A 26736-nucleotide genomic window follows, 5' to 3' on the forward strand; every position below is an offset into this window, starting at 1 on the left:
TGATGGGAGGTGGGAGGGAGGGGAGGGTGGGTGATGGGTATTGAGGAGGGCACCTTTTGGGATGAGCACTGGGTGTTGTATGGAAACCAATTTGACAATAAATTTCATATATTAAAAAAAAATAAATAAATGAATAAATAAATAAATAAATAAACAAACCAATCATGGGAAAGTGAAAAAAAAAATAAAGTGAATGGACTAAATACTTTCATATAAGACAGAGACTGTAAAAGGAGATTAAAAATTTAAACCAGATATATGTTACTTATAAGTAGTATACTTAAACAAAGCCAGAAAGAGAAAGAAAAGTTGAAAATAATGGGATGCACTAAGAGTAGGCAAAAGCTCCCAAACTAAGAGGAAACAGGAGTGTAATAGAAATATCCTAAAAGTGGAAAATAAAGCACAAAACAGGAGAAAGGCCAATTAAGAACATTCATAGTTTATAAAGATTATCAGCCATTAACAACACAGAAGTAAGCATATAAAAAAATCCTACTTATATAGGCAGAACATGCTTACCAATATTTATATATAATTTATTAATTATAGATGACAGAAGTTAATTATTTCAAAAGTTTGAATAATACATTAAATAAACTTGATTATATGTATACATGTATGCATGTATTGTGTATCTATATAAAATCATATGTCTCTCTCAAAGAGAATTCATATCTTTTGTTAACATTTACAACATGGATCAAGTAATTGGCTGCCAAAGTCTCCATAACTAGAGAATTATAAGTCATTTCTCATATCATAAAATTGGAAATAACAAAAATCGAACACAAATATCTAATGACTAGAGTTCAAGAAACACACACTTGGGTAACTCCTGGTTTAAAGAGGAAAAGGAAAAATAATTATCTAGAAGTTAATGAAAAGAACATTTCATATCAAAATCTAAGTTTTTAGGAAACAACGTATTTTAAGAGCATGAATTACAGTTAGCAATAGGGAAGAAGGGAAATATTAACGAATTTAGTTCTTATTTCATGAAATTAGAAAATCCAAATAAGCTTGAAAAAATTTACAAACAAACTTCTTAAGTTCATAAGACAGGGAAAAAAAGATTGGAAAGGATAAATCTATCCAAAAGCCTCCTTTCCTTTTTTGAGAAGATCTGTAATATAGGGAAATGCCTTGTGAGACTAATACAGAAAAAATATCACTTAAGATAGTAAGGAAAAAGGAGATAGAACGTCTCACAAGGGAGAGCACAGATTATAAGATTAAATGCAACCCTATGACAACACATTTGTAGCAAAATATAAAGTATTAAAATGAACTTCTCTCAAATCTCCATGTTGAAATCTTACTTCTTTCTGAACAATCATCTATTTTGGTTTGATATTTCTTTTGAAACGTTAGTATTAGAAAATATTAGTAAATTAGATTACAAGGTAATCTAGTCTATGAGCCAAGTTCTCTGCAAATTGAATAATTAAGAATTTATACTCTGCAGCCATATGGCTTGGGGTTAATCTTAGTTATACCATTATTTAGCTATATGACCTTGACCTTAGGCAAATTACTTAACTTTTATGTGCTTTATTTTCTTCCTCTGTTAATAAAGATGATGATGCTAACAACAGTAATTGCCTAATAGGGATGCCATTCAGACTAAATGAGGTAATGCATAAAGTAAGCAATTAGTAGTGGATTGACAGAGTGACAAATAGTAGCCATTATTTTGTCTTTCATTTTATTCCTTTATTCAACATATATTTTTGAACATCTATTTCTGTGTCCACTTCACTATAGGTACTGGACTGTGGAAGTAAACAACAAAAGTACCTACCTTTGTAAAGTTTACATGCTTCTGGTCAAGACAGATAGTAAACATAACATTATAATTTCAAGGAGTGACAAGATCATTGATTTATTGTGTGGTGGTGTGTAGCCAGTAAAAATGGTTTATTGTTCAGTTACACATAAAATACAATGCTACGTTTTTATTATAACCTCTAGTTTACATATGTGATGATAAATATGATAAAAAGGCCAGGCTTCAGCAAGGAAGACTTAGGTTTGAATCTGACTTAGCTCTGATATATATTTACCTTTAGTCAAGTTTACTTAATATTTATACTTTAGTTTATCTTTAAAATGTGGATTACAATACCTCTATTTTAGCACTATGATGAGATTAACTAAATTACATGACACATTGCATGTAGCATAAAACATGTTAGTTTCCTCTTCCTTGCTTTGGTTCATTTTTGTATACTTCTTTTTTTTCTTTAGTCTTCTCCTTTAGAAATATTTTTCCCTTCAGGAAGAATATGGTACTTGTAAACTAGTACACATTTGAAAGTAATCGTAAGATACACATTTTGTTTTAACAAATTTTAATGTCTTACAGGTAAAAGAGAAACAGTAGAATGGAATGGGAAAATCAAACCATTCTGGTGGAATTCGTTTTAAAGGGACTTTCTGGCTACCCAAGGCTTGAGCTACTCTTTTTTGCACTGATCTTAATAATGTATGTTGTCATCCTTCTGGGCAATGGCACCCTTATTTTAATCAGCATCTGGGACCCCCACCTTCACACCCCTATGTACTTCTTCCTGGGGAACCTCTCCTTCTTGGACATCTGCTACACCACCACCTCCATTCCCTCCACACTGGTGAGCTTCCTCTCAGAAAGAAAGACCATATCCTTCTCTGGCTGTGCAATACAGATGTTCCTCGGCTTGGCCATGGGGACAACAGAGTGTGTGCTCCTGGGCATGATGGCCTTTGACCGGTATGTGGCTATCTGCAACCCTCTAAGATATCCTGTCATCATGAGCAAGGATTCCTATGTGCCCATGGCAGCTGGGTCCTGGATCATAGGAGTCATCAACTCTGCAGTACAAACCGCATTTGTAGTACAATTGCCTTTTTGTGGGAATAACGTCATCAATCATTTCTCCTGTGAAATTCTGGCTATCATGAAACTGGCCTGTGCTGACATCTCAGGCAACGAGTTCATCATGCTCGTGGCCACAACACTGTTTATATTGACACCACTGCTATTAATCATTATCTCTTACACATTAATCATTGTCAGCATCCTCAAAATTCGCTCTTCTGAGGGGAGAAGCAAAGTTTTCTCCACGTGCTCAGCCCATCTGACTGTGGTGATAATATTCTATGGAACCATTCTCTTCATGTACATGAAGCCCAAGTCTAAAGACACACTTAATTCAGAGGACTTGGATGCTACTGACAAACTTATATCCTTGTTTTATGGGGTTATTACTCCTATGATTAATCCTTTAATCTACAGTCTTAGGAACAAAGATGTTAAGGAGGCAGTAAAACACCTATTGAGAAGAAATGTTTTTAATAAGTAAATGGGAAAGGGACAGGTTATTTTTATAATCACAATATGAAAATCAATTAGGGAAACCAAAGAGCCTAGTAGGTCGGTTCTTGTTGCTGTGTCAAATTCATCTCTCAAATCTCTCAAGCTTTAAAATTTTTTTTGGTGCAGTGCATAATGAAAATAAGTAAATGCCTATGTTTTAGGAGTCAGCGATTATGTTTTTTTCTTATTGTTCAAGAGCTTGAACGTGAGGGCAAGTAGAAGGGTAATGTAATAGTGAGAGAGATTTCCAGACAGGACAATGTTACCCTTTAAATGCTTTTTGATAAGATTATTTTCAAAACCAATTTAATATTTTCTTACTTTATAAGACAGAATAAAAACTTGTTTCAGATTTTTAAAACTGTTAAAATCATGAACTTACAATATTGTATTTACTAAAAAATATAATTTACTTGGAGCCTGTTCATATATGTAATGTTGATTGTCCTCTGTCTAGGTAGCTGTACAATATTAAACTTTTTGGTTCTAGTATAATAATTTTTTATAACTTTTTGTTCATATCCACCTATGAGGTATTAAGTTATTATTCTTTTCTACTTTCAACATATCTACTTTGACCGTCTTTTTTTCTGAAGGCCTTCTGATACATGGGATCTAACTGCTTTGGATGTGGAATTAAATGACTGATTTTTAAAGCCTTTTGAAAATTAAAAGAAAATAACTACTTAGTGAAATACCCATGGATAAAAGTAGAGCTATATCTTTTCCTTTGTACCACTGACTTTCTATCCATGAAGTATGTTGCTAATCCAGGAGGAATCTGTTATTATGGAATGGTGGATCTACCTTTAGATGGTTTTTACATTTGGTTTTTATCTGGGATTTCCATTTCTTTTCTATGTTATGGTAACGTTCAGCTTTAAAAACATTTACTTTTATCATTTTATTTCTTCATCTGAATTTCGTACTTTAAATATTCATATTAGATTTGAATGATTAATATTATATATTTTTTCTTCCTCTATCATATTATTCTCAGAGTTTTTTATTTAAAAATTTAAGTAATTTAGGTTATGTTTCTTTTTAAAAACAATATCCTATATTTTTTAAAAAATTAAATTGAAGTTAATTAACAAACAGTGTAGTCTTGGCTTCAGGAGTAGAACCCAGTGATGCATCACTTATATATGACACCCAGTGCTCATCCTGAAAAGTGCTCTCCTTAATGCCCATCACCCATTTAATCCATCCCTCCACTCACCTCCACTCCAACAACCCTCAGTTTATTTTCTGTCTTTAAGAGTCTCTTATAGCTTGCCTCCTGCTCTGTTCTTATCTTATTTTTCCTTCTGAGCCCCTATGTTCATTTGTTGAGTTTCTCAAATTCCACATGTGAGTGAAATCATATGATATCTTTCTCTGACTAATTTATAATACTCTGTAGTTCTATCCATTTTGTTGCAAATGGCAGGACTTCATTCTTTTTAATCGCCAAGTAGTATTCCATTGTACATGTATACCACATCTTCTTTATCAGTTTGTCACTTGGGTGGACATTTGGGCTCTTTCCATAATTTGGCTATAGTTGATAGTGCTGCTATGAACATTGGGGTGCATATGCCCCTTCGAATCAGCATTTTTGTATCCTTTGGTTAAATGTGTAGTAGTGCGATTACTAGTTTTATTATTAATTTTTTGAGGAAATTCCATACTGTTTTCCAGAGTGGCTGTATCAGTTTGCATTCCCGCCAACAGTGCAAAAGGTCTTCCCTGTCTCCACATCCTTGCCATCATCTGTTGTTCCTATCTTGAGAAGCAAGAAATGTCCCCAGTACATAACCTAATCTTATAACTAGAAAGAAAGAAGCTAGAAAAGGAACAGGAAATAAAGCCCAAAGCCAGCATAAGGGAAATAATAAACATTAGAGGAACTAAATGATATAGAATCCAAAGAAACCAAAACAGATAAATGAAACTAAGAGCTGTTTTTTTGAAATAATAGCTTATGATTCTTTTAGAATTTTAGAAAACTTTAAGATATTACGTTACTTGGTTTTACTCTTGATTGCTTCAGCTTTTTAAACACTGCTTAAAATTCTACATTATTTAATTGCTAATTTTTATTTAGATTTTAAATTTTTATTTTTTTTAACCTTTTAATTTTTTAAAAATCTTGTGTTTACTTTTAATTGTAAAATAGAGATTCATTTTCCCCTTATAGTTCAGAAAGAGGCAGCAGTGAGCATTTTATAGGATACTACATCACAAAAGAAAGGCCTCCTTTATTCCATTGTCATTCTACTTCCATCTCTGTCTCCTTGAATCTTTTATTTTTCTTAGTAATAATAGTAGTAAATAATTATTTTCTGGGAATGTCCTTCAAGAAATTTGAGAGAAACACAAGTTCATGATCCTTCCAAGATCCTATATCTATCTAACGAACGAACGAACGAATGACAGTAACAACAAAAAGACCTAAGACCTGAGTGACTTCTTGTATTGGTGTACTTTCTGAAACTATAAGGGGGATAAAATGTTTTAAATTTCTCCAATATGCAAAGCTGTTAGGATATACTGAGCCAACATTTGTCTAAAACCACGAGCTGTCAGCATACTCAAGGAGGTAGTGAAAGATTTGACTGACAAACCACAATAGAGGTTTTGTATAACACGTTCACAGCCTGATTTATATCAAACATATTTATTCCCAAGATGGAGTTCTTGGGAATTTCTTTCCAGAACAGTCATATATGTATATCACATATATATATATATATATATATATATATATATATATATATATATATATATACTGTTTGTCACTCCTTTGCATTACTTTCTTTCATCATCATGATCAGTGAGAAGCTGGCTAGAACCCAGTTTATACAAAGTAAGATTTTAAAAAATGGCACCAGAGTCGTTTCACTGATTCATGGTTTCCTGACTTTGTTGGATTTAGACTTGGTCATTGTGCAGCTGCCCAGAAAGTGGAATGACCATATTGCAGATTGGCCCTTCTTTGGAAAATGCTTAGGGGGCAGATAGACTAGCAATTTGTAAACTATAGTTGGCTTTCTTAGGAGAGAATGATGTGCTATTCAGAGGGGGACAGAATAACGGAAGGGTGACTAAATGAAAGTGTTTAGAGACTACTGGTTGTGGCTGATCTCTTGTTTCATACCACTATTTAGGCTTCAGGACCAGTCATTTCTGCCTGTTCTTCAATGTCATCAATGCTGATGTCATTTTGATCCAGTTTGTGTCATCCCATGCATGGATTTACATTCCCTTCATTCCCTGAACTATAGCTAGCTCTGGGCTTCTATTTACTAACTGAAGATTTGAGGAAGATACAAAGGAATGACAATGCAGAAAAGGAAAAAAGAATAACCCTAATTAGACTTCAGATCTCACTCTATCTAACCTCCACCATGAGCTTTCATAAAGATTCCTTATCACCATCTCTCCCCTAGGCTCTGGTCACCTGTTATGTTAATAGGGTTCACTGTTTCTTATTTAAGAATTATATTTTAAGGGGTGCCGCCTGGGTGGCTCAGTCGGTTGAGCGTCCAACTTCAGCTCAGGTCATTCGAGCCCAGTATGGGGCTCTGTGCTGACAGCTTGGAACCTGAAGCCTGTTTTGGATTCTGTGTCTCCCTCTCTCTCTGCCCCTAACCCACTCGCATTCTGTCTCTGTCTCTCTCAAAAATAAATAAACATTAAAAAAATTTAAAAAAGCATTATATCTTAAATTTGTCACCACCCTGAGTCCCAGAGTAGCATGGTATCTTCCCAGAGATTATTTCCCCAGCCTGACCCCATGAATTTATATCTGGACCTTGGGAGACTTCAGGTTCAGACCAAAGCTTAAGTACTTGCTGTCAGCCAGGGAACAAAGAAAACAATGCCTGTTTTTTGTTTTGTTTTTTTTTGTTTGGTTGGTTGGGTTTTTTTTAGTGAAACATCTTATGTCTTTGGAACATGTTGGCCCTAATAGAACCAACCTTGGAATGGTGACCATATGTGTCCTTTGCTCAGAACTAGTCTACTTAACATCAGTTTCCCTGGTGTAATTAGTAACAGTTTACTCTTTCAGTGTCTAGTATCCTAGCGTGGATGACCTACTGTATAGGCACCTTAAATAGCAGCACCTATTAGAAGCAGGAAGAGCATCAGATTTCAGGGAAGTGATGGGAATAGCAGATCATAGCATTGTGATGGCAGTGTCCTGAGGTGGACAGCATGGACACATCCTATCAGTGCAAGTGAAATGCTTTCAAGTAGTCATCAAATTAAATGGGTGGTTCTTCCATCGAGTTTGGAGACACTCCATTAGATTTCAGTTGTCACTGAAAAATTGCTTAATATACACCCATAATGGTAACTTTATATGGATCTGTGGACTTCCTATCAGGCAAAAATTCACTAGAGTTTTTCTTATTTCTGATAGTTCCTTGTTAGGATAATAAAACTGTATAATCTGTTTATAAAAATTGTCCTTTTTTATTATGGAGGGACTAGCAAGCAATTTATGTAAAATGATATGTGATCATTGAATAACAAAGGAATGAGGGTCCAAAACAAAGCAACTCTGGTTTTCCCATTGGAATATTAGCTTTTTCATCAGAAGATCACTTTTATTGGCTTTGCCTCGAATGAGGTGAGGAAGATGTAAAGAGAATTCTTCCAAACCTTGGAAACTTTAGTCTCGTACTTGCCTTTAACATTAAATATTAAAATATAATGAAGTAATATCTACAGGCAAATAGGAACAATTTCAAATTCTTTCCTATTCACTATCATTGCTTACAGATTCAACAGTTCTCTTAAGATAAATTTGCACATAGATTTTCATTTGTTCTATTTGTACCTTTCATTGCTTAGAGACATTCTTTTATAAAACATCCTTGATATTCTCCTTGCTAATGACCTTTTAAGGCCATGATAGACTTTCCTATTATTTTAAAGGATAAATAATTAGAAATCTTCAAAAACGAGATATAATTTGTGATTCCGTGAATTCTGAGGTAGCTTGAAAATGTCAGGATGTGTTTACCATGACTGAAAAGACTGACATTAAAGCCATACTTTCTACTCTCCACTAGATTGGGGAAATTTAATTTCTGGGATTTAATAAGCCAGGGAAAAATGTACTTATTTAATATAATCTTGTGTTATCACATCCATGAAATATCTTGACTTCAGAAGTTTCTAAAGGCCTATGAATGGGCTATTAACTGCCTTTTTTAGGTTACCTTGCGACTGTGGAAACTATGTCCTCCACATGAAATGAATCCTGAGGAAAGATCAGCTAAGGCTACAAGTAAATAATTTTTTTTTGGCCAAATTTCCCTATGTGTCAATAAAAGGATTACTCTAGACAGATTTGTATCTATATCTTGCCTGATACTCATAGAAAATATTGGTCTGAAATACAAAATATGTCAAGCATTTAGTTGCTATTGCAGTTGCCAATTGCAATTGAAAATTGCCATTGAAATTTTGGTAGAATGTTTAATAAATTAATACCCATACTTATTGAGAAGTATAGGTATGCTTAGTTTTAAATGTTTAGATCTAGTTAGAAGGCATGCCATCCTATCATAAACAACACTGATTCAATATAGTTCAGAGCAGTTTCTCATCTTTTCTGGAAATAGTCTTATCCTCAAGTGCCTTTTTTTCCACTTTTAAGTTTTTAAATAAGGAATATGACATGTGAAGGCCCATTAATTGGACCTCAGGCAGAAAGTAACTTGGGATATAAAATCATCAGGACAATTGACCTTGGTCTGAGCTAAAATATGTGAAGCTTTCTACTGAGGTCTTGGGCCTCCATCACCTAGTCATAAGTAATTCTGTCTGAGAATTTGCCCATATTGCAGATCTAGTGGCCAGATAAGATCTATCCAGATATTCTATTATAATGATGTTTTCTACAATCTACTCTGAAGTTTCTTAATTTGATTTACATTTATTAGACATCAGAGAGTGACAGATGTTTTTTATTTTAATTAATTAATTAATTAATTAATTAGTTTATTTTTAAATATTTTCTAACATTTATTCACTTTTTGAGAGACAGAGACAAAGCATAAATGAGGGAGGGGCAGAGAGAGGGACACACAGAAACCAAAGTAGGCTTCAAGCTCTGAGCTGTCAGCATAGAGCCTGACGCAGGGCTCAACTCATGAACTTGTGAGATCATGACCTGAGCTGAAGTTGGACACTTAACCAAGTGAGCCACCCAGGTGCCCCTTTTTAATTTATTTTTATTCTCTTCAGTTCTGTTTACTGAAATCATTAGAAATACATTTTACAGGATTCCTGCAAGCTCATTTGTACCTGTACTAAGAAAATGGACTTTATATTTGCTATAGTATTTTGGAAATAGAAATGTTTTTTCTTCTACAATCTGCTTGTTTGTGATACAAGAGGAATATTAATTTTTAAGATATCTAAAATCTAGTTTTAAATAGTTCATAGCCATTTTAAAGCACCAGTACATTTTCAATCAGAATTGTTTCATTTTACCTTATTTGTTTCAGCTCCCGAATATACTACTATAATAGTACCAGAATTAATAATCAATACTAAAAATAATGATAAATGATATAAATAATGAACACAAATCTGTCACTATTTATGAATGATACTATATGTATGTAGAACACTAAAATGGTTTAAAAATACTGGAATTAATAAGTGAATTTAATGTCAACTATATTTTTATTAAAAATTTAAGAAATTATTACAAAAAAAGTGAATTTACCAAGATTGCTAAATATAACTTTAGCATAGAAAAATCATTACATAACAACAACAAGAAAGTAGAAAATAGAATTAAAGCACAATTTATAATAGCATCAAAAAACAAAAAAATATATGAATAAATGTATAATATGTACAAGACATTTGTGCAAGAAAAATCAATAAAACATTGAGAGGAATTAAAAAAAATTTTTAACTTATTTATTTTTGACAGAGAGAGAGAGAGACAGAGCATGAGCGGAGGAGGGGCAGAGAGACAGGGAGACACAGAATCCCAAGCAGGCTCCAGGCTCTGAGCTGTCAGCACAGCGCCGGACGCGGGGCTCGAACTCACAGACCGAGATAATGACCTAAGCCAAAGTTGGACGCTCAACTGACTGAGCCACCCAGGTGCCCCAACATTGAGAGAAATTTTAAAATACCTAGTTAATGAATTAGAAGATACAATAGTATAAAGATGTCAGTTCTCTCTCAATTGAAATTTGGAAGGTTCAAGGCTATCTCAATCAAAATTCCAGCAGGTATATTGTGAAAATTGATAAGCCAAATATATATACAAATACCAACACCAACCAACCACCCATAAAGAAGAAATAATTTAGAGGACCAAAATCAAGATTTATAGAGCTATAGCTAAAAAGACAATGTAGTATTGGTTCAAGGATAAGAAGAATAGACTAGTGGAACAGAACAAGATATCAATTAGTTTATGTCAAAAGTAACAATGCAATCCAGAGGGGAAGGGAGCTTTGCAGTACTCATGTTGAGTCAAATAGTGTGCACATAGTAAAAAATAAATCTTGACCTTGCCACATACTTGCACTTATCAGGATAGTTTCCAATACACAAATAGTCTCCTACAATTCTACTTGCACAAAGGCTGCTCAGCAATCAGGTCTCTTATTGGCCCAGATAACTTGAATTAATTAAAAGTTTTTTCACCTCATTTTTTTGGTTCCCAATTAGTACATGGAGTTGGAGAATCAAACCCTGGAGAACTAGAAAGTTTCTTAACTTCTTTATGTTCCAGAATCACAGCATTAAATTGTTAAGGGAGTTGGAAAGTCCCTAATAGCAACAGGAGACTTTAGTAGTCTTAGATCCAGGGATAACCCTTTGGAAGTTTTAGAGAGCAGAGCATAGGTGGTGATTTTGGCAGAAAAAAATCTTTGTCATTATTTTTCTTAGGCAGTTATTTTTATATTTTTACCAAAAGCTCTGTATGTTGAGAATTTGTGAATGAGGAAAGATCTGGCTTGATTTTTTGCAAACCAAGAGCATCCATATCCTTTTTCATTGCAATTTCTGAATAAAAATACCTCTGCATAACCCACTCTAATACAGTTTTCATGGAGAATTACCATAATTACAAAATTCAGATTCTTTTACTTTTCTACACTTGATCTTAGCCAAAAGGCCGAGAAGCGATTAGATTCTTTTACTTTTCTGAGCACTGCACAAAGATTCACAAGCAAGACCATGCTGGAGATCAACTTTAAATAGTGAAGCACACATTAGTCAAAGAGGAAGATACTGATCACATGTGCTGAGGTAAATGAGAGCAGACCTTATCCATCTCTTTCTGTATCCTCCGTTTTATAAAACTGATTCACGGGTCTCAGCTAGGCCAGGAGACCAGAATAGGAGACCAGATGTTTACTTTTAAAAGAAGTACTTGTTGATAAGGAAAATATTGAGTTGAAATGAGCCCAAAATGTGGGACGGAAGTTTTCGATTTGCTTTTGATTTTCTCATTTGTCTCGGACAAGTCATCAAACTCCTTCAAGCATCCATCAACTTTAAAATAAAAATGTTGGGGTAGAACTCTGATTTGTTCTGGCTCTGACATTTGGGAAGGAAAAAGGAAGAGATTGTTGGAAAACATTTGGTTGTCTTAGCCCTGGCATCTGAAGTCATTTTAGGGAAAGTATCTCAATAAAATGACTTAGGATAGGTGAGACTCTTACAAGCATTGTAAAGGAAGGATAAGGGAAAGAATAGGGACCCAATCTGCATGAGAAAAAGACATCATTATTTTGTTTATAAGAAAAGACCAGACAGTAGTGAAGAAAGAAGAGAAAGCAAGAAGAGCAAGAGCTAGAGTAGGAAAACTGGGTGCTGAGTGGGGAAAGACCACTAGAGAAGCCCTCAGTAGAAGCATGGTGTGTGCTGACCCAAATGAACTTTAAAGAGCAGAAACCTTTAACAGTCACCTTTCTGGAAATAATCAGTCAGGTGTTTCCTATTCACCTATGGATTGGAGGTTGAAATTTTAATAGATTATGAAGAAGTACTAAGTTTTTTATCTGAGCCAGTGTGAACCAGCACTGGGTTGGCATAGGCAGGTATAGCTCTGAAAGAAAAGCAGGGAGATGATGAAATCATAAACGTTTTGTGATGTTCTGAGATATTAGACAGGCCATGGAATTGGGTGGTGGAAAAAGGATTTTATTTTTTTTTAAATCTTTTTTTTTCAACGTTTTTTTTTTTTTTAATTTTTATTTTTGGGACAGAGAGAGACAGAGCATGAACAGGGGAGGGGCAGAGAGAGAGAGGGAGACACAGAATCGGAAACAGGCTCCAGGCTCCAAGCCATCAGCCCAGAGCCTGACGCCGGGCTCGAACTCACAGACCGCGAGATCGTGACCTGGCTGAAGTCGGACGCTTAACCAACTGCGCCACCCAGGCGCCCCGGAAAAAGAATTTTAAAATAAGTTAATCTAGGAGTTGTCATCTTCCTGTATAGATTACAAAAAAAAAAAAAAAACAAAAAAAAAAAACAAACAAACTGATTTCAAAGAGGCCAAGTGATTTGCCTGATTATGCACACCAGTAAGTAGCATGGTTGGATTTAGAGTCCAATTCTTACACTCAGAGGACAGTGGTCTAAAACCCTAAAGAAGATGATTGAGGAATACCTCAACTTCTCCTAAGAGTACAAATGGTCATTGCCTTCCCCACCTCACTCTATGTCAAATATTTAAAGCTAAGAGCTCATCGTCTTTGTTTCTTAAATGAACTAGTTTCTTTAATGTTACAGATAAGGGTGCAGATCTAAATGAGCAGTTGAGAAATCTTAGGCTTTTATGTTGGCACAGAGACCAATAGTGAAAATGTTCTTATTTGAATATGTACCAAACATTGCCCGTGTTCAAGGGAGTGGTGTGTTATTAAAAATCTTGAATGTAAGTTATTCTTTGCTAGTATTATGGGGAACAAGATCTGGAGAAGCTCAGTTGTACCAGGGGTGGGAGCCAATGGGATGTGCACATATGGCTATTGTTCAGTGTAATATACTTGAGTAATGTAGGTATACATAAAGAACGAAGCTATACTTGAGACAGTGGCCTACAGTTTTGATGACTGGATAAATATTCATGAAAAACAAGATTGGAGTTGGTGAGAAAGGTAACAGCATGTAGATGAACTGTTGGTTATAGACGTAAAAATATAAAATGGCATGATAAGTATGAGAAATTACAAGCTGGTTGTTGTTTCAGACCAGAGTCTGGAGCTGGAGTGTTGGAAGATGAGGTTGGAGAAGTAGGCAATGATGAGGATGTGAGGCTTGAGTGTGTGTGATTGATTGCATTTGAGCTCTACTTATAGGACAGTGGTTTTTAAACATGTTCCCATATGCGACTAATTGTGAGATACATCACAAGTAATTAGAATTGCATTATAAAATCCTGAACTTTGAAAATCAGTTTGTTTCTAAGAAAGCGTGGGCTCAGGGTGATTCCATATTCAAAAATGCCTTCTTGGAAATGGAAATCAGGTAGTGCGATAGTGATTGGACACAGGTTTATCTTCTATTTATAGTGTACCGCATATCCTTGTGTTACAACACATAATTAGCAGGTTTATGAAATGCAACTAAATCCTTTCTCCCTGTAACGTTTTACAAATTTTTTTTTCTTTCCCCAGCAAACCTCCTGTGGTCCTTAACTCGATTAGGTATAACGCATTTTTTTTTAAAGTTTGTTTATTCATTTTGAGAGAGAGAGAATGTGAGCAGATGAGAGATGAGAGAGTGAGGGAATGAGAGAGAATCCCAAGCAGTCTCCGCACTGCCAGTGTGGAGCCTGACATGGGGCTTGAACTGAACCTGTGCGGGGCTTGACCATGGGATCATGACCTGAGCCAAATCCAGGTTTGATGCTCAACCACTGAGCCACCCATGCACCCCAGGTCTAATGCCTTTTTTGATTAAACTAAGTGTCACAATGTCTCACTGACCAGTGTTCCTAACACAGAGCTCAGATTCTTACCCTCTGTGTTCTCATGGTACCCGAGGGTGTATTTATATGATGTTAATTGTATTTATTTCTTTACTTGACTGCGTGATATTTTATTCTGAGCTGCCCAAGAGTAGCTTTTTAGGTAATTCAAAGAGATCTTCAGTGACTTGTAGTATAATCAACAAATGAATGAATGAGTGAATAATTAGCATGGTATTGCCAGAATAATGATCCTTTTAAAGTACCCCTAACTAATCCCCTTGAAAGATGGTAGAATTTAATTTTCATATATGTACAATGTATATTTTTATTCACTACTACAGATAAACAAAGAGGCATAAAATGGTCAAGGCAAACTTGACAGTCATTTCCAATTTTATTTTCCTGGGGTTTACTCCTTACCCCAAAGTTGAGGTCATCATATTTGTGCTGTGCTTGCTGATGTACCTGATCACCCTGCTGGGTAATATCATTCTGATCTCCATCACCATCCTGGATTCCCACCTACACAAACCCATGTACTTCTTCCTCAGCAACCTCTCCTTTTTAGACATCTGGTACACCTCTTCTGCTCTCACTCCAATGCTGACAAACTTTGTTTCAGGGAAACACACCATCTCATTCTCAGGATGTGCCACTCAGATGTACTTTTCTCTTGCCATGGGCTCCACTGAGTGTGTGCTTCTGTCCACAATGGCGTATGACCGGTATGTGGCCATCTGCAACCCTCTGAGATACCCCATCATCATGAACAAGAGGGCTTGTGTGCAGATTGCCGCTGGCTCCTGGGTGACAGGCTGCCTCACCGCCCTGGTGGAAACAGTATCTGTGCTGCAGCTGTCTCTCTGTGGAAGTAGCATCATCAATCACTTCACTTGTGAAATTCTGGCTGTCTTGAAACTAGTTTGTGTGGATACTTCCAGGGTGCAGTTAATCATGCTGGTGATCAGCGTACTACTTCTTCCTATGCCGATGCTCCTCATTTGTGTCTCTTACGCATTCATTCTCTCCAACATCCTGAGAATCAGCTCCGTGGATGGTGGAAGCAAAGCCTTTTCAACATGCGCAGCCCACCTGACTGTGGTGGTTTTGTTCTATGGGACAGCTCTCTCCATGTACCTGAAGCCCTCCGCTGTAGATTCACAGGAAACAGACAAATTTATGGCTTTGGTATATGCTGGATTAACCCCCATGTTGAATCCTATCATTTATAGTTTACGGAACAAAGAGGTAAAAGCAGCTGTGAAAAAATTGCTGATTAGGAACCCTCTGTGTGCTTTTTTAATCCCCCATAGCAAATCATAACATTAATCTAAGGGATGTATTGATGTGGTCAGTACGCACCAGAACATTGGACTAAGAGGGGAAGACACTCATTTTAAATAAGATGTGTGATTTCCTAAGTTTCCTCCTTGACTGACTGCTGAAGCTCTAAGATAATATAGACATATGTTACATAAGCATATCTGAAATCTTACATAAAAAGGGCTCATGGTGACAAATTTCAATATTTTGTTTTGGGTGATAGAATGTAAGTATAGCTTTAAACATTAAGTTGGTGTATTGTTAGTGTTCAAAATTATGTGCATGTAATATACAAATGTAAAAACTATAGTAGACTTTTTAGATAGTTTATTATTAACCTCTGTTTTAGGCTGAGTTGTGTCTCTGCAAAACTTATGTTGAAGCTCTAATCCCCAGTACCTCAGAATGTATCTACTTTTGGAGATAAGGCCTTAAAGTGGTGATTAAGTTAAAGCGAGGCTATCAGTGTGGGCCCTCATACAATTCGAGTTGTGTCATTATGAGAAATTTTTTTTTTTTTAATTTTTTTTTTTCAACATTTTTTATTTATTTTTGGGACAGAGAGAGATAGAGCATGAACGGTGGAGGGGCAGAGAGAGAGGGAGACACAGAATCGGAAACAGGCTCCAGGCTCCGAGCCCTCTGCCCAGAGCCTGACGCGGGGCTCGAACTCACGGACCGCGAGATCCTGACCTGGCTGAAGTCGGACGCTTAACCGACTGCGCCACCCAGGCGCCCCTCATTATGAGAAAATATTTAAGAAATTTAGACACACATGAGTACATGAGTGTTGCTCACACACAGAAGCAAGGACATAGCAAGAAAGCGGCTATCTGAAAGCCAGGGAGAGGCCTCAGAAGAAATCAAATCTGCCAACACTTTAATCTTGGTCTTCTATCCTCCAGAACTATGAGCAAGTCAATTTCTGTTGTTTAGGCAATCAAGTCTCTGCTATTTTGTTATGGTAGCGTTAGGAAACTAGTACAACCTCTTTTTCAGCATTGCTAAATTTAATGGGAGTAATTGCATATTCTATAAAGTGTGACTATGTTTTACATGTGTGGAAATATTTGTGCATGCAGATGGATGTGTGTGATGTGAATGTCTATGTACAAATGGGTAAGGTCTGCACAAATGTATACTGAATAGAAATGGGGTAGAGGAATGCTAGTCTGGAAAAAATATGAGAGAGTTTGGCAGTTTGTTGTTGGTCTTCGAGTGTTGATGTTATTTAGTAAATTCAGAGAAGCTGCAGGATGTTTCAGTGAAACTATGAAGGCCCTTCCCTTTTTTATTGTGATATCCGCTAAGACCTGTATCCTTTAATTCAAGGGTGTAAATGAAGCCATAAGCATTTAGAAACAAAGTACATAATATATTTGTATTATAAAATATACAGTACCCCAAACCCACTAAAATGGTGTGAAGTAGTGAAATACATGAATATATCTTATAATATAAACCACAATATACAAGGAATTAAAAAATGTACACTCATCCGTATTTGTAACATTTGTATGTCCTTTCTGGACCAGATGACTAAATGTGAGGACAGTGTGCAAAACTGCTTTTTATCATGAAGCTGTCACCAGAGTCTATAAAATTGATGTGATGCCTTGGATCCTGAAAGCAGTCGGATGAAGAAGATAGGATGAATATGGGATTACAGGGCTGCAGGGCTGGATTTGATTTCTCAGATATGAATGAACAGTCATCAAAGATGATTGGTCCATTGGTGTAAGTTAAGAACTCTGATGCAGCCATTGATTGGATGAGAGGAGATGCCTAAGGATGATGGCTTCACAAAGTTAGGGATGTAAGTCGGTTGACTGGTTGGCTGTGCATTGATGGTTAGACTTACAGGTGAAGACAGATTTGTGAAATCTGGGCAAGAAATCAGGTCTAAAGCTATACATATGTTGGGAAATCTTTTGCACAGAGATGGAAATTGAGCCCTTGATGTGGATGATGTTGTCTAGTGAGAAATTTAGGACAATTGCCTATAAAATAGTTGGTTATATTTTCCTGTTAGTGATCACAGCTGTGGTAAAAATGAAAGTATAGTACACTTGGGATCTAGAGTAAGTTTTCCAAAGGATACAAAATGCTGATTTGATGAACACATGCATCCCAATGTTTTTACCAACACTATCAACAATAGCCAAATTATGGATAATCCCAAATGTCCACTGACTGATGAATGGATAAAGAAGAGAATGGTACACACACACACACACACACACACACACACACACACACACAATGGAATACTACTCGGTGATCAGAAAGTAAGAATTCTTGCCTTTTGCAACAATGTGTTTGGAACTAAAGTATGTTATGCTAAGGGAAATAAGTCAGACTGAGAAACATAAATATCATATGATTTCACCTATATGTGGAATTTAAGAAACAAAACAGATGAACATAGGGGAAGAGAAGAAAAAAAAATGAGATAAAACAGAGAGAGAGACAAACCATAAGAGACTCTGAAATACATAGAAGAAACTGAGGGTTGCTGGAAGGGAGGTGGATGGGGGATGGACTCAATGGCTGATGGGTATTAAGGAGGGCTCTTGTTGGAATGAGCACTAGGTGTTATATATAATTAGTAGAATCACTAAATTCTACTCCTGAAACCAATACTACACTATATGTTAGTTAACTAGAATTTAAATTTTAAAAATTTACATTTTTTTGTTTCTGTATAATCTTAGTGATTTTATTTTTTTAAAAAAAAATTTTTTTTAACGTTTATTTATTTTTGAGACAGAGAGAGACAGAGCATGAACGGGGGAGGATCAGAGAGAGGGAGACACAGAATGTGAAACAGGCTCCAGGCTCCGAGCTGTCAGCACAGAGCCCGACGCGGGGCTCGAACTCACGGACCGCGAGATCATGACCTGAGCCGAAGTCGGCCGCCCAACCTACTGAGCCACCCAGGCGCCCCTAATCTTAGTGATTTTAGGAGATTTCTTTTTTTTTTTTTTTAATGTTTATTCATTTATTTTGAGAGAGGGAGAATGTGTGCACTGCCCTCAAGCAGGGGAGGGGCAGAGAGACAGGGAAAGAGAGAATCCCAAACAGGCTTTGCCCTGATCACCTCCCCCTCCCCCAGTACACACACACACACACACACACACACACACACACACACACACACACTGTGGGACTTGATCCCATAAACCGTGAGATCATGTCCTGAGCCAAAATCAAGAGCTGGACCTTTAAATCAATGAATTACCCAGGCTCCCTGATCTTAGGCAATTTTTTGAATATCCGAATCTAATTTCCTTGTTTATGAAATGGGAATAATTTATTTAAAAAATTTTAATATTTATTTTTGAGAGAAAGAGAGAAACAGAGTGTGAGTGGGAGGAGGGCAGATAGAGAGGGAGACACGGAATCTGAAGCAGGCTCCAGGCTCTGAGCTGTCAGCACAGAGCCTGACGGGACTGGTATCCATGAACCGTGAGATCATGACCTGAACTGAAGCCAGGCGCTCAAGCCACCCAGGTGCTCTGGGAATAATTTAATATATTTATAATAATTATTTAAAAATTCGTATTTGCTAATTCCCAAAGACCACCTGACAATTAGCTATGATGATAGCCTTATCACTTTGAGAGTCAATTTTTTGATATTTTTTTTGGACTAGACTCTAGCTCCAGTTAGTTTCAATTTACCTATCATTTCACATGTATTGAGCAATATCTATGAATGTGTTATACACCTAGAACTGACATTCTGGTAGTTTTTAGGGATATAAGCATAAAATACCTCAAGCTATCTCCTTCTCTCTCTTTCACCCTTTCTCTGATTGTCTGAGCTGAGTCATTCCCTGTGTGGTGTCCTCTTGATTCTACTGGATTCTGACAACCTGCACTGGGCCTCCCTTTCATGTTGACATTTTACTTATTCCATCAGGTCCAAACATCCTGCTGAACAAAACAAGCAGGGATTCCCTCCTGAACTCTGTTGGGTTGTTGAAACCTTTGCTGGGTGGCTCTTGAGCAGAGCCGCTCTCCCCTGTCCAGCTCAGGTTGTGGCACTGTACCAGGCAGCTCACCTGTATTACGTATAAATACATGTTATGATATCACATAAAAAATAAAACAATTACTACTTACTAGCAATTTCAAGGGGATTTTTTTGAAAGGAAATATTTAAAATGAGACTATTGCTTCTGAAAGAGTAAAATTGTCAGTATTCCTAAGGATTTATCCAATTGATATATTTTTCCCAGCAATTGCTTATTACAGAATAATTACACACTGATACGATTTTTGGTTTACCCAGCCCAAATGACCTCTTCAGTATATTTATCAATCAAATGTATCAGTCTGCATTTAAAATTAGCTGATATTTTACCCAAAGCTTTTGGATATGTTCTTTAGTCAGTGAAATAATACATAAATTCAAGTTCTCATATTTCCCTGTATTATATTGCACTTGGATTATATTTTACTATTCTTTAAAAATGTTTATTCAATAGTTAATTACTGCCTACTGCCTAAAATAAATTTCTTTTACATTAGACTTCATACAGAGAACATTGAGTTCTGCCATTGGGTAGATTTCAGAAATGAACAAATGATTATAGTATAAAAGGAAAATAGCCATAACAGAGATAAAGTTCAGGGCAGCATAGAGGAGGGAATAACTAACCCAGTAGAGTTTCAAAGGATTTGTAGAAGATCTCACACTTGAATTGTGTTTAATGAGATTGCTAGGCTGTTACCAACGAAAGAGAAATGTGATGATGGGGATGAAGTGGCATATGCTATTGTCTTTAGGTGTAAAGAACATGATGTAATTGGAGAAGTAATAGTGAATGTAGCACAGCATGTGCAAACATGGGAGAAACATGAGGAAGGGAAGAAGAAGGGGAAATATGTACCTGAAAAATTAGGTTGGATTCAGGTCAAATCCTTGGGTAAAACAAAAACCAGTAATAAACAGACAAACAAGCAGAAAAACTCAAGTAGTTCTCTCGAAAGGGAACTGATTACTTGTTCAGTAGACCTACATACAGATGGTCATACGTTAAAATGGTTTGAATTACGATATTTTGTCTTCATGATGATATGAAAATGATATGCATTCAGTAGAAACCATACTTTAAAATTTGAAATGTGGTCTTTTCCTGGGCTAGTAACATGTGGTATGATAATTTCTTGTTGCGCTAAGCAGTGGCAGTGGCCCCAACTTCTAGTCTGAGCCACATGATCATGAGAGTAAACAGCTGATTCACTCACAACCGTCCCATACCCATACAACCATTCTGTTTTCAAGTTTCAGTACAGTACTCAAATAAGTTATATGAAATATTCAACACTTTATTGCAACATTCTTTGTATGAGATGGTTTTGACCAATTATAGGCTAATGTAAGTGTTCTGAGCATGTTCAATGTAGGCTGGGCTAAACTCTGATATTCAGTGAATTAGGTGCATTGAAGACATTTTTGACTTAATGATATTTTCAACTTTCAATGGGTTTATCAGGATATAACCCTACCCGTTGAAGATCTGTACTGGATTTTCTTGGAAAAGCTTAATTTCGTTTTTTCTTATTTCTTAAGGTTTGCTCACTTCTTATACCAGTAGTGTCTCCATTTTTATAACAGTCATTTTCATAAAAGGTGAAGTTATTGTCTTCAAATTTCTTCCAACTCCTAAATTCGGTAATTTGACATACAATCTTTATTGTTCTCTTTATATGAAAAGCTTTTGTCTCAAATCTATGAGCTTATTTTGTGCATGAACTCAAAGGTGTAAGTTTTTCATCCTTTTCTCCAGAACCAGTGTCTCCTCATCAATTTTCTCATAGCTCCAAGCACCTCTATGTTCCTCAGGCTATAGATGATAGGATTGAGCATGGGAGTGACTACTCCATAGAATAGAGTAATCAGTTTGTCAAAAGCAGAGTCTTTGGACTTTGGCTTCATATATGTGAAGAGGATTGTCCCATAAAACAAGGTCACTACTGTTAAGTGGGCTGAACAGGTAGAAAAGGCCTTTTTTCTTCCTTCTGCTGAATTGATTCTTAGTACAGTAGAAAGGATGAAAATGTAGGAGATACAAATTAACAATAATGGAGAAAACAAAAATATTACATTGCCCAACATTATAGCAATCTCATTCAAGGAAATATCTGCGCAAGCCAGCTTGACAAAGGCCAATATTTCACAAACAAATTGGTTAATGACATTTTTTCCACAGAAGGACAACCGTATTGCAAGTATAGTTTCTGTCAGTGAATTGAGAAAGCCCAGTCCCCAGGAGAGGGCTGCCATCTGAATACAAAGTGCCTTGCTCATGATGATGGGGTATCTCAGAGGGTTGCAGATGGCCACGTAACGGTCATATGCCATCACTGCTAGAAGCACGCACTCGGTGGACCCCATAGTGTAGGAGACAGACATCTGAACAACACACCTAGTGAAGGAGATGGTTTTTTTCTGTGATAGGAAGTGAATCAACACTGAGGGGGTAAAGGAGGACGTGTAACAAATGTCTAGGAGGGAAAGATTACCAAGGAAGAAGTACATGGGCGTATGGAGGCGGGAATCCAGGAGAATTAGTATGATCAAGGTGCTGTTCCCCAGCAGGATCACCAGGTACATCATCAAGCACATGACGAAAAGGAGTTTTTCCACTTTGGGGTACTCAGAAAGTCCCTGCAGAATGAACTCAATCTCTGTCCAGTTCGTCCTGTCCATTTTATCTTTCTATACCCGGAGTAATCCAGAAGAGAAAACTGCATGTGAGCATAACGCGTCAGTGCATATTACCATGTGCAGTGAGAGATCACTGGGGGAGGGGCACCAAGTGTGTCCACACTAGCTGGAGTGGTGCTAAGAGCTCTGAGTTTAGCGTTTTGAATTTCTCTTCTGGTACATATAGGAAGGGATTGAAGACGTGTAATAATTACATTGACCAGCTCTTTAAAAATATAGGCTCTTGTATTCCATTTCCTCAGATAGTGATACACAGTTCTGAGGCAGGGAAGAACTATTTGCATCTGAACAAACATCTATTATTTCCTGTTCTTTGGACCCACAGACTCCACTTTGAATATCATCATTTTCGAAAGCTTATGCTTAATCTGTTAAAAATAACTATGTATTTGATTTTATTTCATGGAAGTCATTAACAATATTATTAGTTAAGGGTTTTACAATTTACTAATATATTCACACATATTACTCATTTTATCATCACTATAATTCTCTGAGGAGAGTGAAATTCACAGAGGTAAAATGTATATAAAAACACAGTGAGTGATCCACTATTCCAGTCTGCATTTTCTGACTTTATATCACCTGCCCTTTTATTTATTTTTAGTTTATTCAGTGTTTAGAAAGATTGCTAATGGGGGAATGGCAGAGAGAGAGGGAGTTGGAGGTTGCACACCGGGCTCTATGCTGACAGCAGAGAACCAGATGCGGGGCTTGAACCCAGGAATGAGGAAATCATGACTTGAGCCAAAGTCGGATGCTTAAGAGCCTGAGCCACATAAGCACCTGCTCTTTTGACCAACATGCTATTGCCCTCTCCAAATTATGTGAATTGTCTAAGGAGTGGGAATCAGACATCTCTTAAATAATGTTCTCCAGATGATCCTAAAGTTCAATGTGGAAAAAATCCACCTGTCTAGTGGAGTGCCTCCAAATTTTAGTATACAGACTAATCACATGAGGGAAATTTGTGAAGGGTTCTAAAATTTCTTTTAATGTTTATTTATTTTTGAGAGAGAGAGAGAGAGACAGAACACAAGCAGGGTAGGGGCATAGAGAGAGGGAGACACAGAATCTGAAGCAGGCTCCAGGCTGAGCTGTCAGCACAGAGCCGGTCGCAGGGCTCAAACCCACAAGCCATGAGATCATGACCTGAGCTGAAGTTGGACACTTAACTGACTGAGCCACCCAGGCAACCCTCTAAAGGATTCTAAATTAGTAGGTCTGAATTGATTCTAATTGATTCTAACTGATTCAAATCTAATTGATTTGTTAACAGGTTCTCAGATGCTGCTGCTGCTGTTGCTGTCTGTAGAACTCACATGAATAGCAAGGCCTTTTAGACCATTTCTCCCCAATGCTATTGCAGAAAATGCCACTACTGCTTCCCTTGTATGTAGGACTGTAATCAAATAGTAGACAATGCAAAAGTGAACATTCTGTGACACTTGGAGTTGAGACATCTGTGTGAGTGTATTGCACTCAGTTTTGTATTCTTTAGATTTTAGATATACAAGCAGTCAAACTACATACAGAAGAGCCTGTTGTTTGTTTCTGTCCATATTAAAGTCCTTTCTCTTCCATTTGTTGAATTTGCGATTAGGGCCAATAGTTTCCAAAAAAGGAATTTGAGATCAGCTCAAGCATCTGAGTTGTGCATCATAGAGCATGGAGCAAATAACTTTAATTTGAAAAAATTTGAAGAGTAGATGTTAGTAGCTGACAGTAAATAAATCAAAGAACATAATTTTGAAAACACCTTTTCATTCTCAAGGTTTTCTACCTAACTAAAAAACACCCTGAGGGGGGAAAAAAACTGATCCTATAGATGAGTTTCTAGTTATTGTTTTTTTTTAATGTTTATTTATTTACTTTGAGTGAGAGAGAGGGAGAGACAGGGAATGAGAGAGGGAGATAGAGAATCCAAGGCACCATCTGCGCTGTTAGTGCAGAGCATGAGCTGGGGCTCCATCTCATGACCTGTGAGATGACCTGAGCGGAAATCAAGAGTCGGAGGCTCAACCAGCTGAGCCACCTAGATTCCCCCCGCCCCCACCCAGTTAATGTTTTTAATCAAGGCTGTGTGAGGCACCTGAATGTCTCAGTTTGTTAAGCTTCCTACTCTTGGATTCCTCTCTGGTCATTATGTCACAGTTCATGGGATGGAGCCCTGTGTCAGGCTCTGTGCTGACAGCCAAGAGCCTGCTAGGGATTCTCTCTCTCCTTTCTCTCTCCCCTTCCCCACTCACTCTCTCAAAATAAATGAACATTAAAAAAAATTAAACAAGGCTGTGTTTATGGTTTAGGCTTTGGCATTTTCCCTCTGTGATAGTCATTTGACGATAGGTTATGCTGCTTTCTATGATGACTGCAGTTTACAATGGAGAAACATGTTCATTAACATAATATGATGTTTATACGTCTTTTGGCTATGGAAAGGAGGGTTCTATTCCAATTCAAACTGACTAGGCTTTGCAGGCATACATTACAAAGAGAGTAGGAAGAGTTGGGTAAGACAGGATATATTTCTATTTGGTATTAGGATAGGAATGTGATTGACTGTGAATGTATATATCACCCTACTCTGAATCTGAAAATAAAATTTTGATAGAGACTTTGAAGGAGCATCAGTTGTCTGGGATGTGTTGTTTCAGGGGTGTTGTGAATTTTGTCAAAAATACCTTTTATTTTCTAGGAACATCTCCTAAAAGTTGATTCCGTTTGGAAATTACTTGTAGCAAATAATGATGTTATACATCTGGTATCCTGACAGTTCAGAGATAATTGCTGTAAAAAAATTTTCCCTTACAACATAAGAGAAACCACCAATGTGCTTTAACACTTTCAAATGGTTAGGGTGGGGGGAAGGATAACGGACAGTATAGAGGAAATTACTTTCATTACTCTTGTAATGCTAGTGTGACTTTTAGAAAGCAATCGACAAACACTCTTGTTTAATAGCAATGTGACAAATCTTTTCTTCATTTTAGCTTACTTCACTAAAATAGTTTCCTGGGAACAAGGGAAAGAAAACTTTTAAGACTCTTGATAGTTTCTAAAAAATCACTTTCCATGCAAAATGTATATTAGAGTATTCCATTTTTATTAATTTTTGCCATTACTGGATATGATCTTTTGAAACAGTTTTTCATTCTTAGCTCATGGCAGGGGAATTATTAAAGAATCATGGCACACTAATTTGATGGGGCATTATGCACTTATTAATATGACATTTGCGACAACTTTGTATTAAAACAAAAATGATATTTAAATTATGTGAAAATAGTTAAGTTGGAAACAGAAACAAAACTACAGCATTTTTCTTCTTTTTTGTAAAACTAAAACTTAAACTAAGATAGCCTAGACAGAATAGAAAGACTGGAAAGGAAAACCCAAACATTAATGGTTACCTTAGAGACCTTTCTCATATTCTTCTGAATTACCCCAGTTTTTAAAATAGATAAAGATAAAGAAGGCATATTATTAAAAAAGAGAAAAACACTAAAGCAAGTGTCCAGTTATTTTAGGAAGACTAACTCAGAATAAAGAATGTTAAAATAATTTAAGTAGTACAATTATTGCCTCAAGTGCCTAGAAACTACACATTGAGGCTGAGCTGTACTGGTGTGTCCTATCAGATTATTAGAAGGAACCCACTGTTACTGGTAGACAGAGAGCATTTATAATCCCTACTCTCAAAAGCTTCCAAAGAAGAGTGTTTTGTGTTTTTAGGAGCTACACCAAGATAAGGGACTTGAGTTCTTGACTTAATCATGTGTTATCAAAGGAGAGTGCAGGCTGTTGATGCCTAGCACAGAATTATTGTTTAGAAGATGACATTCCTATTTGAGAAGGATCTGAACTGGCCTGGATCCTAGCCAACCTCTAATCCCCCTCTCCCAACTCCTGGTGTTTTATAAGAATTAACCACTCTGTGGTTCAATGCCCTTGGACTTCATCTGGGCACTATTTTAGTGTTGTAAGAGACCTAAGGAAAGTCTGTGACTTTTTATCCAAGCCAGAAGTCAAGCCCTCTAACTTTCTAGAAGGAAACTTTTTAACTTTCTATAATTTTTTTCATTTTGTTTTATTGACTTAGCTACTTGAAGACCTAATAGTCAAAGTACTAAGATTTTTCAATGAAAAACACATACTATCTGTACTCTAAATTCTCATTAGAGGAAACAATCCCATCATCCTCTCCAGCTCTTCTAAAGATATCAACTAAGACAACTGATACTGTACAAAAATGAATGGACCTGCTAACTCTCAATTTATAGATTTTATAAACTCATATATTCAACTAATATGCCACATGAAAGATACATTATTTTAGCTTACAGAGAAGAGAAGTTGCCTGTG

The 26736-nt window shown here is 36.5% G+C and overlaps 4 protein-coding genes and 1 non-coding gene across 6 annotated transcripts in view; 3 read left to right on the forward strand and 2 right to left on the reverse strand.

Annotated features, from left to right (window-relative positions):
• Positions 1 to 26736, forward strand: part of LOC131491562 (olfactory receptor 13C9) — a 244472-nt gene that overhangs the window by 197783 nt on the left and 19953 nt on the right. The gene's annotated exons all lie outside the window — the stretch shown is intronic.
• Positions 2375 to 3771, forward strand: LOC131491559 (olfactory receptor 13C2). Its single transcript, XM_058694691.1, has one exon. It carries the CDS (start codon positions 2388 to 2390, stop codon positions 3342 to 3344), a length of 957 nt encoding a protein of 318 aa, XP_058550674.1. The 5' UTR covers positions 2375 to 2387; the 3' UTR covers positions 3345 to 3771.
• LOC131492293 (U2 spliceosomal RNA) lies at positions 11331 to 11519 on the reverse strand. The gene has a single exon (XR_009251994.1). It is a non-coding gene; the product is annotated as a U2 spliceosomal RNA (small nuclear RNA).
• Positions 14674 to 15636, forward strand: LOC131491558 (olfactory receptor 13F1-like). Its single transcript, XM_058694690.1, has one exon. The coding sequence runs from the start codon at positions 14674 to 14676 to the stop codon at positions 15634 to 15636; it is 963 nt and encodes a 320-aa protein (XP_058550673.1).
• Positions 21418 to 22356, reverse strand: LOC131491566 (olfactory receptor 13C7-like). The gene has a single exon (XM_058694701.1). It carries the CDS (start codon positions 22354 to 22356, stop codon positions 21418 to 21420), a length of 939 nt encoding a protein of 312 aa, XP_058550684.1.

The sequence above is a fragment of the Neofelis nebulosa genome, chromosome 12, assembly GCF_028018385.1.
Source record: "Neofelis nebulosa isolate mNeoNeb1 chromosome 12, mNeoNeb1.pri, whole genome shotgun sequence".
Taxonomy (NCBI): domain Eukaryota; kingdom Metazoa; phylum Chordata; class Mammalia; order Carnivora; family Felidae; genus Neofelis; species Neofelis nebulosa.

What these genes read in the sequence shown, in the direction of transcription:
- LOC131491559 (XM_058694691.1), top strand. Translation starts at nt 2,388, where the DNA reads ATGGAATGGGAAAATCAAACCATTCTGGTGGAATTCGTTTTAAAGGGA.
- LOC131491558 (XM_058694690.1), top strand. Translation starts at nt 14,674, where the DNA reads ATGGTCAAGGCAAACTTGACAGTCATTTCCAATTTTATTTTCCTGGGG.
- LOC131491566 (XM_058694701.1), bottom strand. Translation starts at nt 22,356, where the DNA reads ATGGACAGGACGAACTGGACAGAGATTGAGTTCATTCTGCAGGGACTT.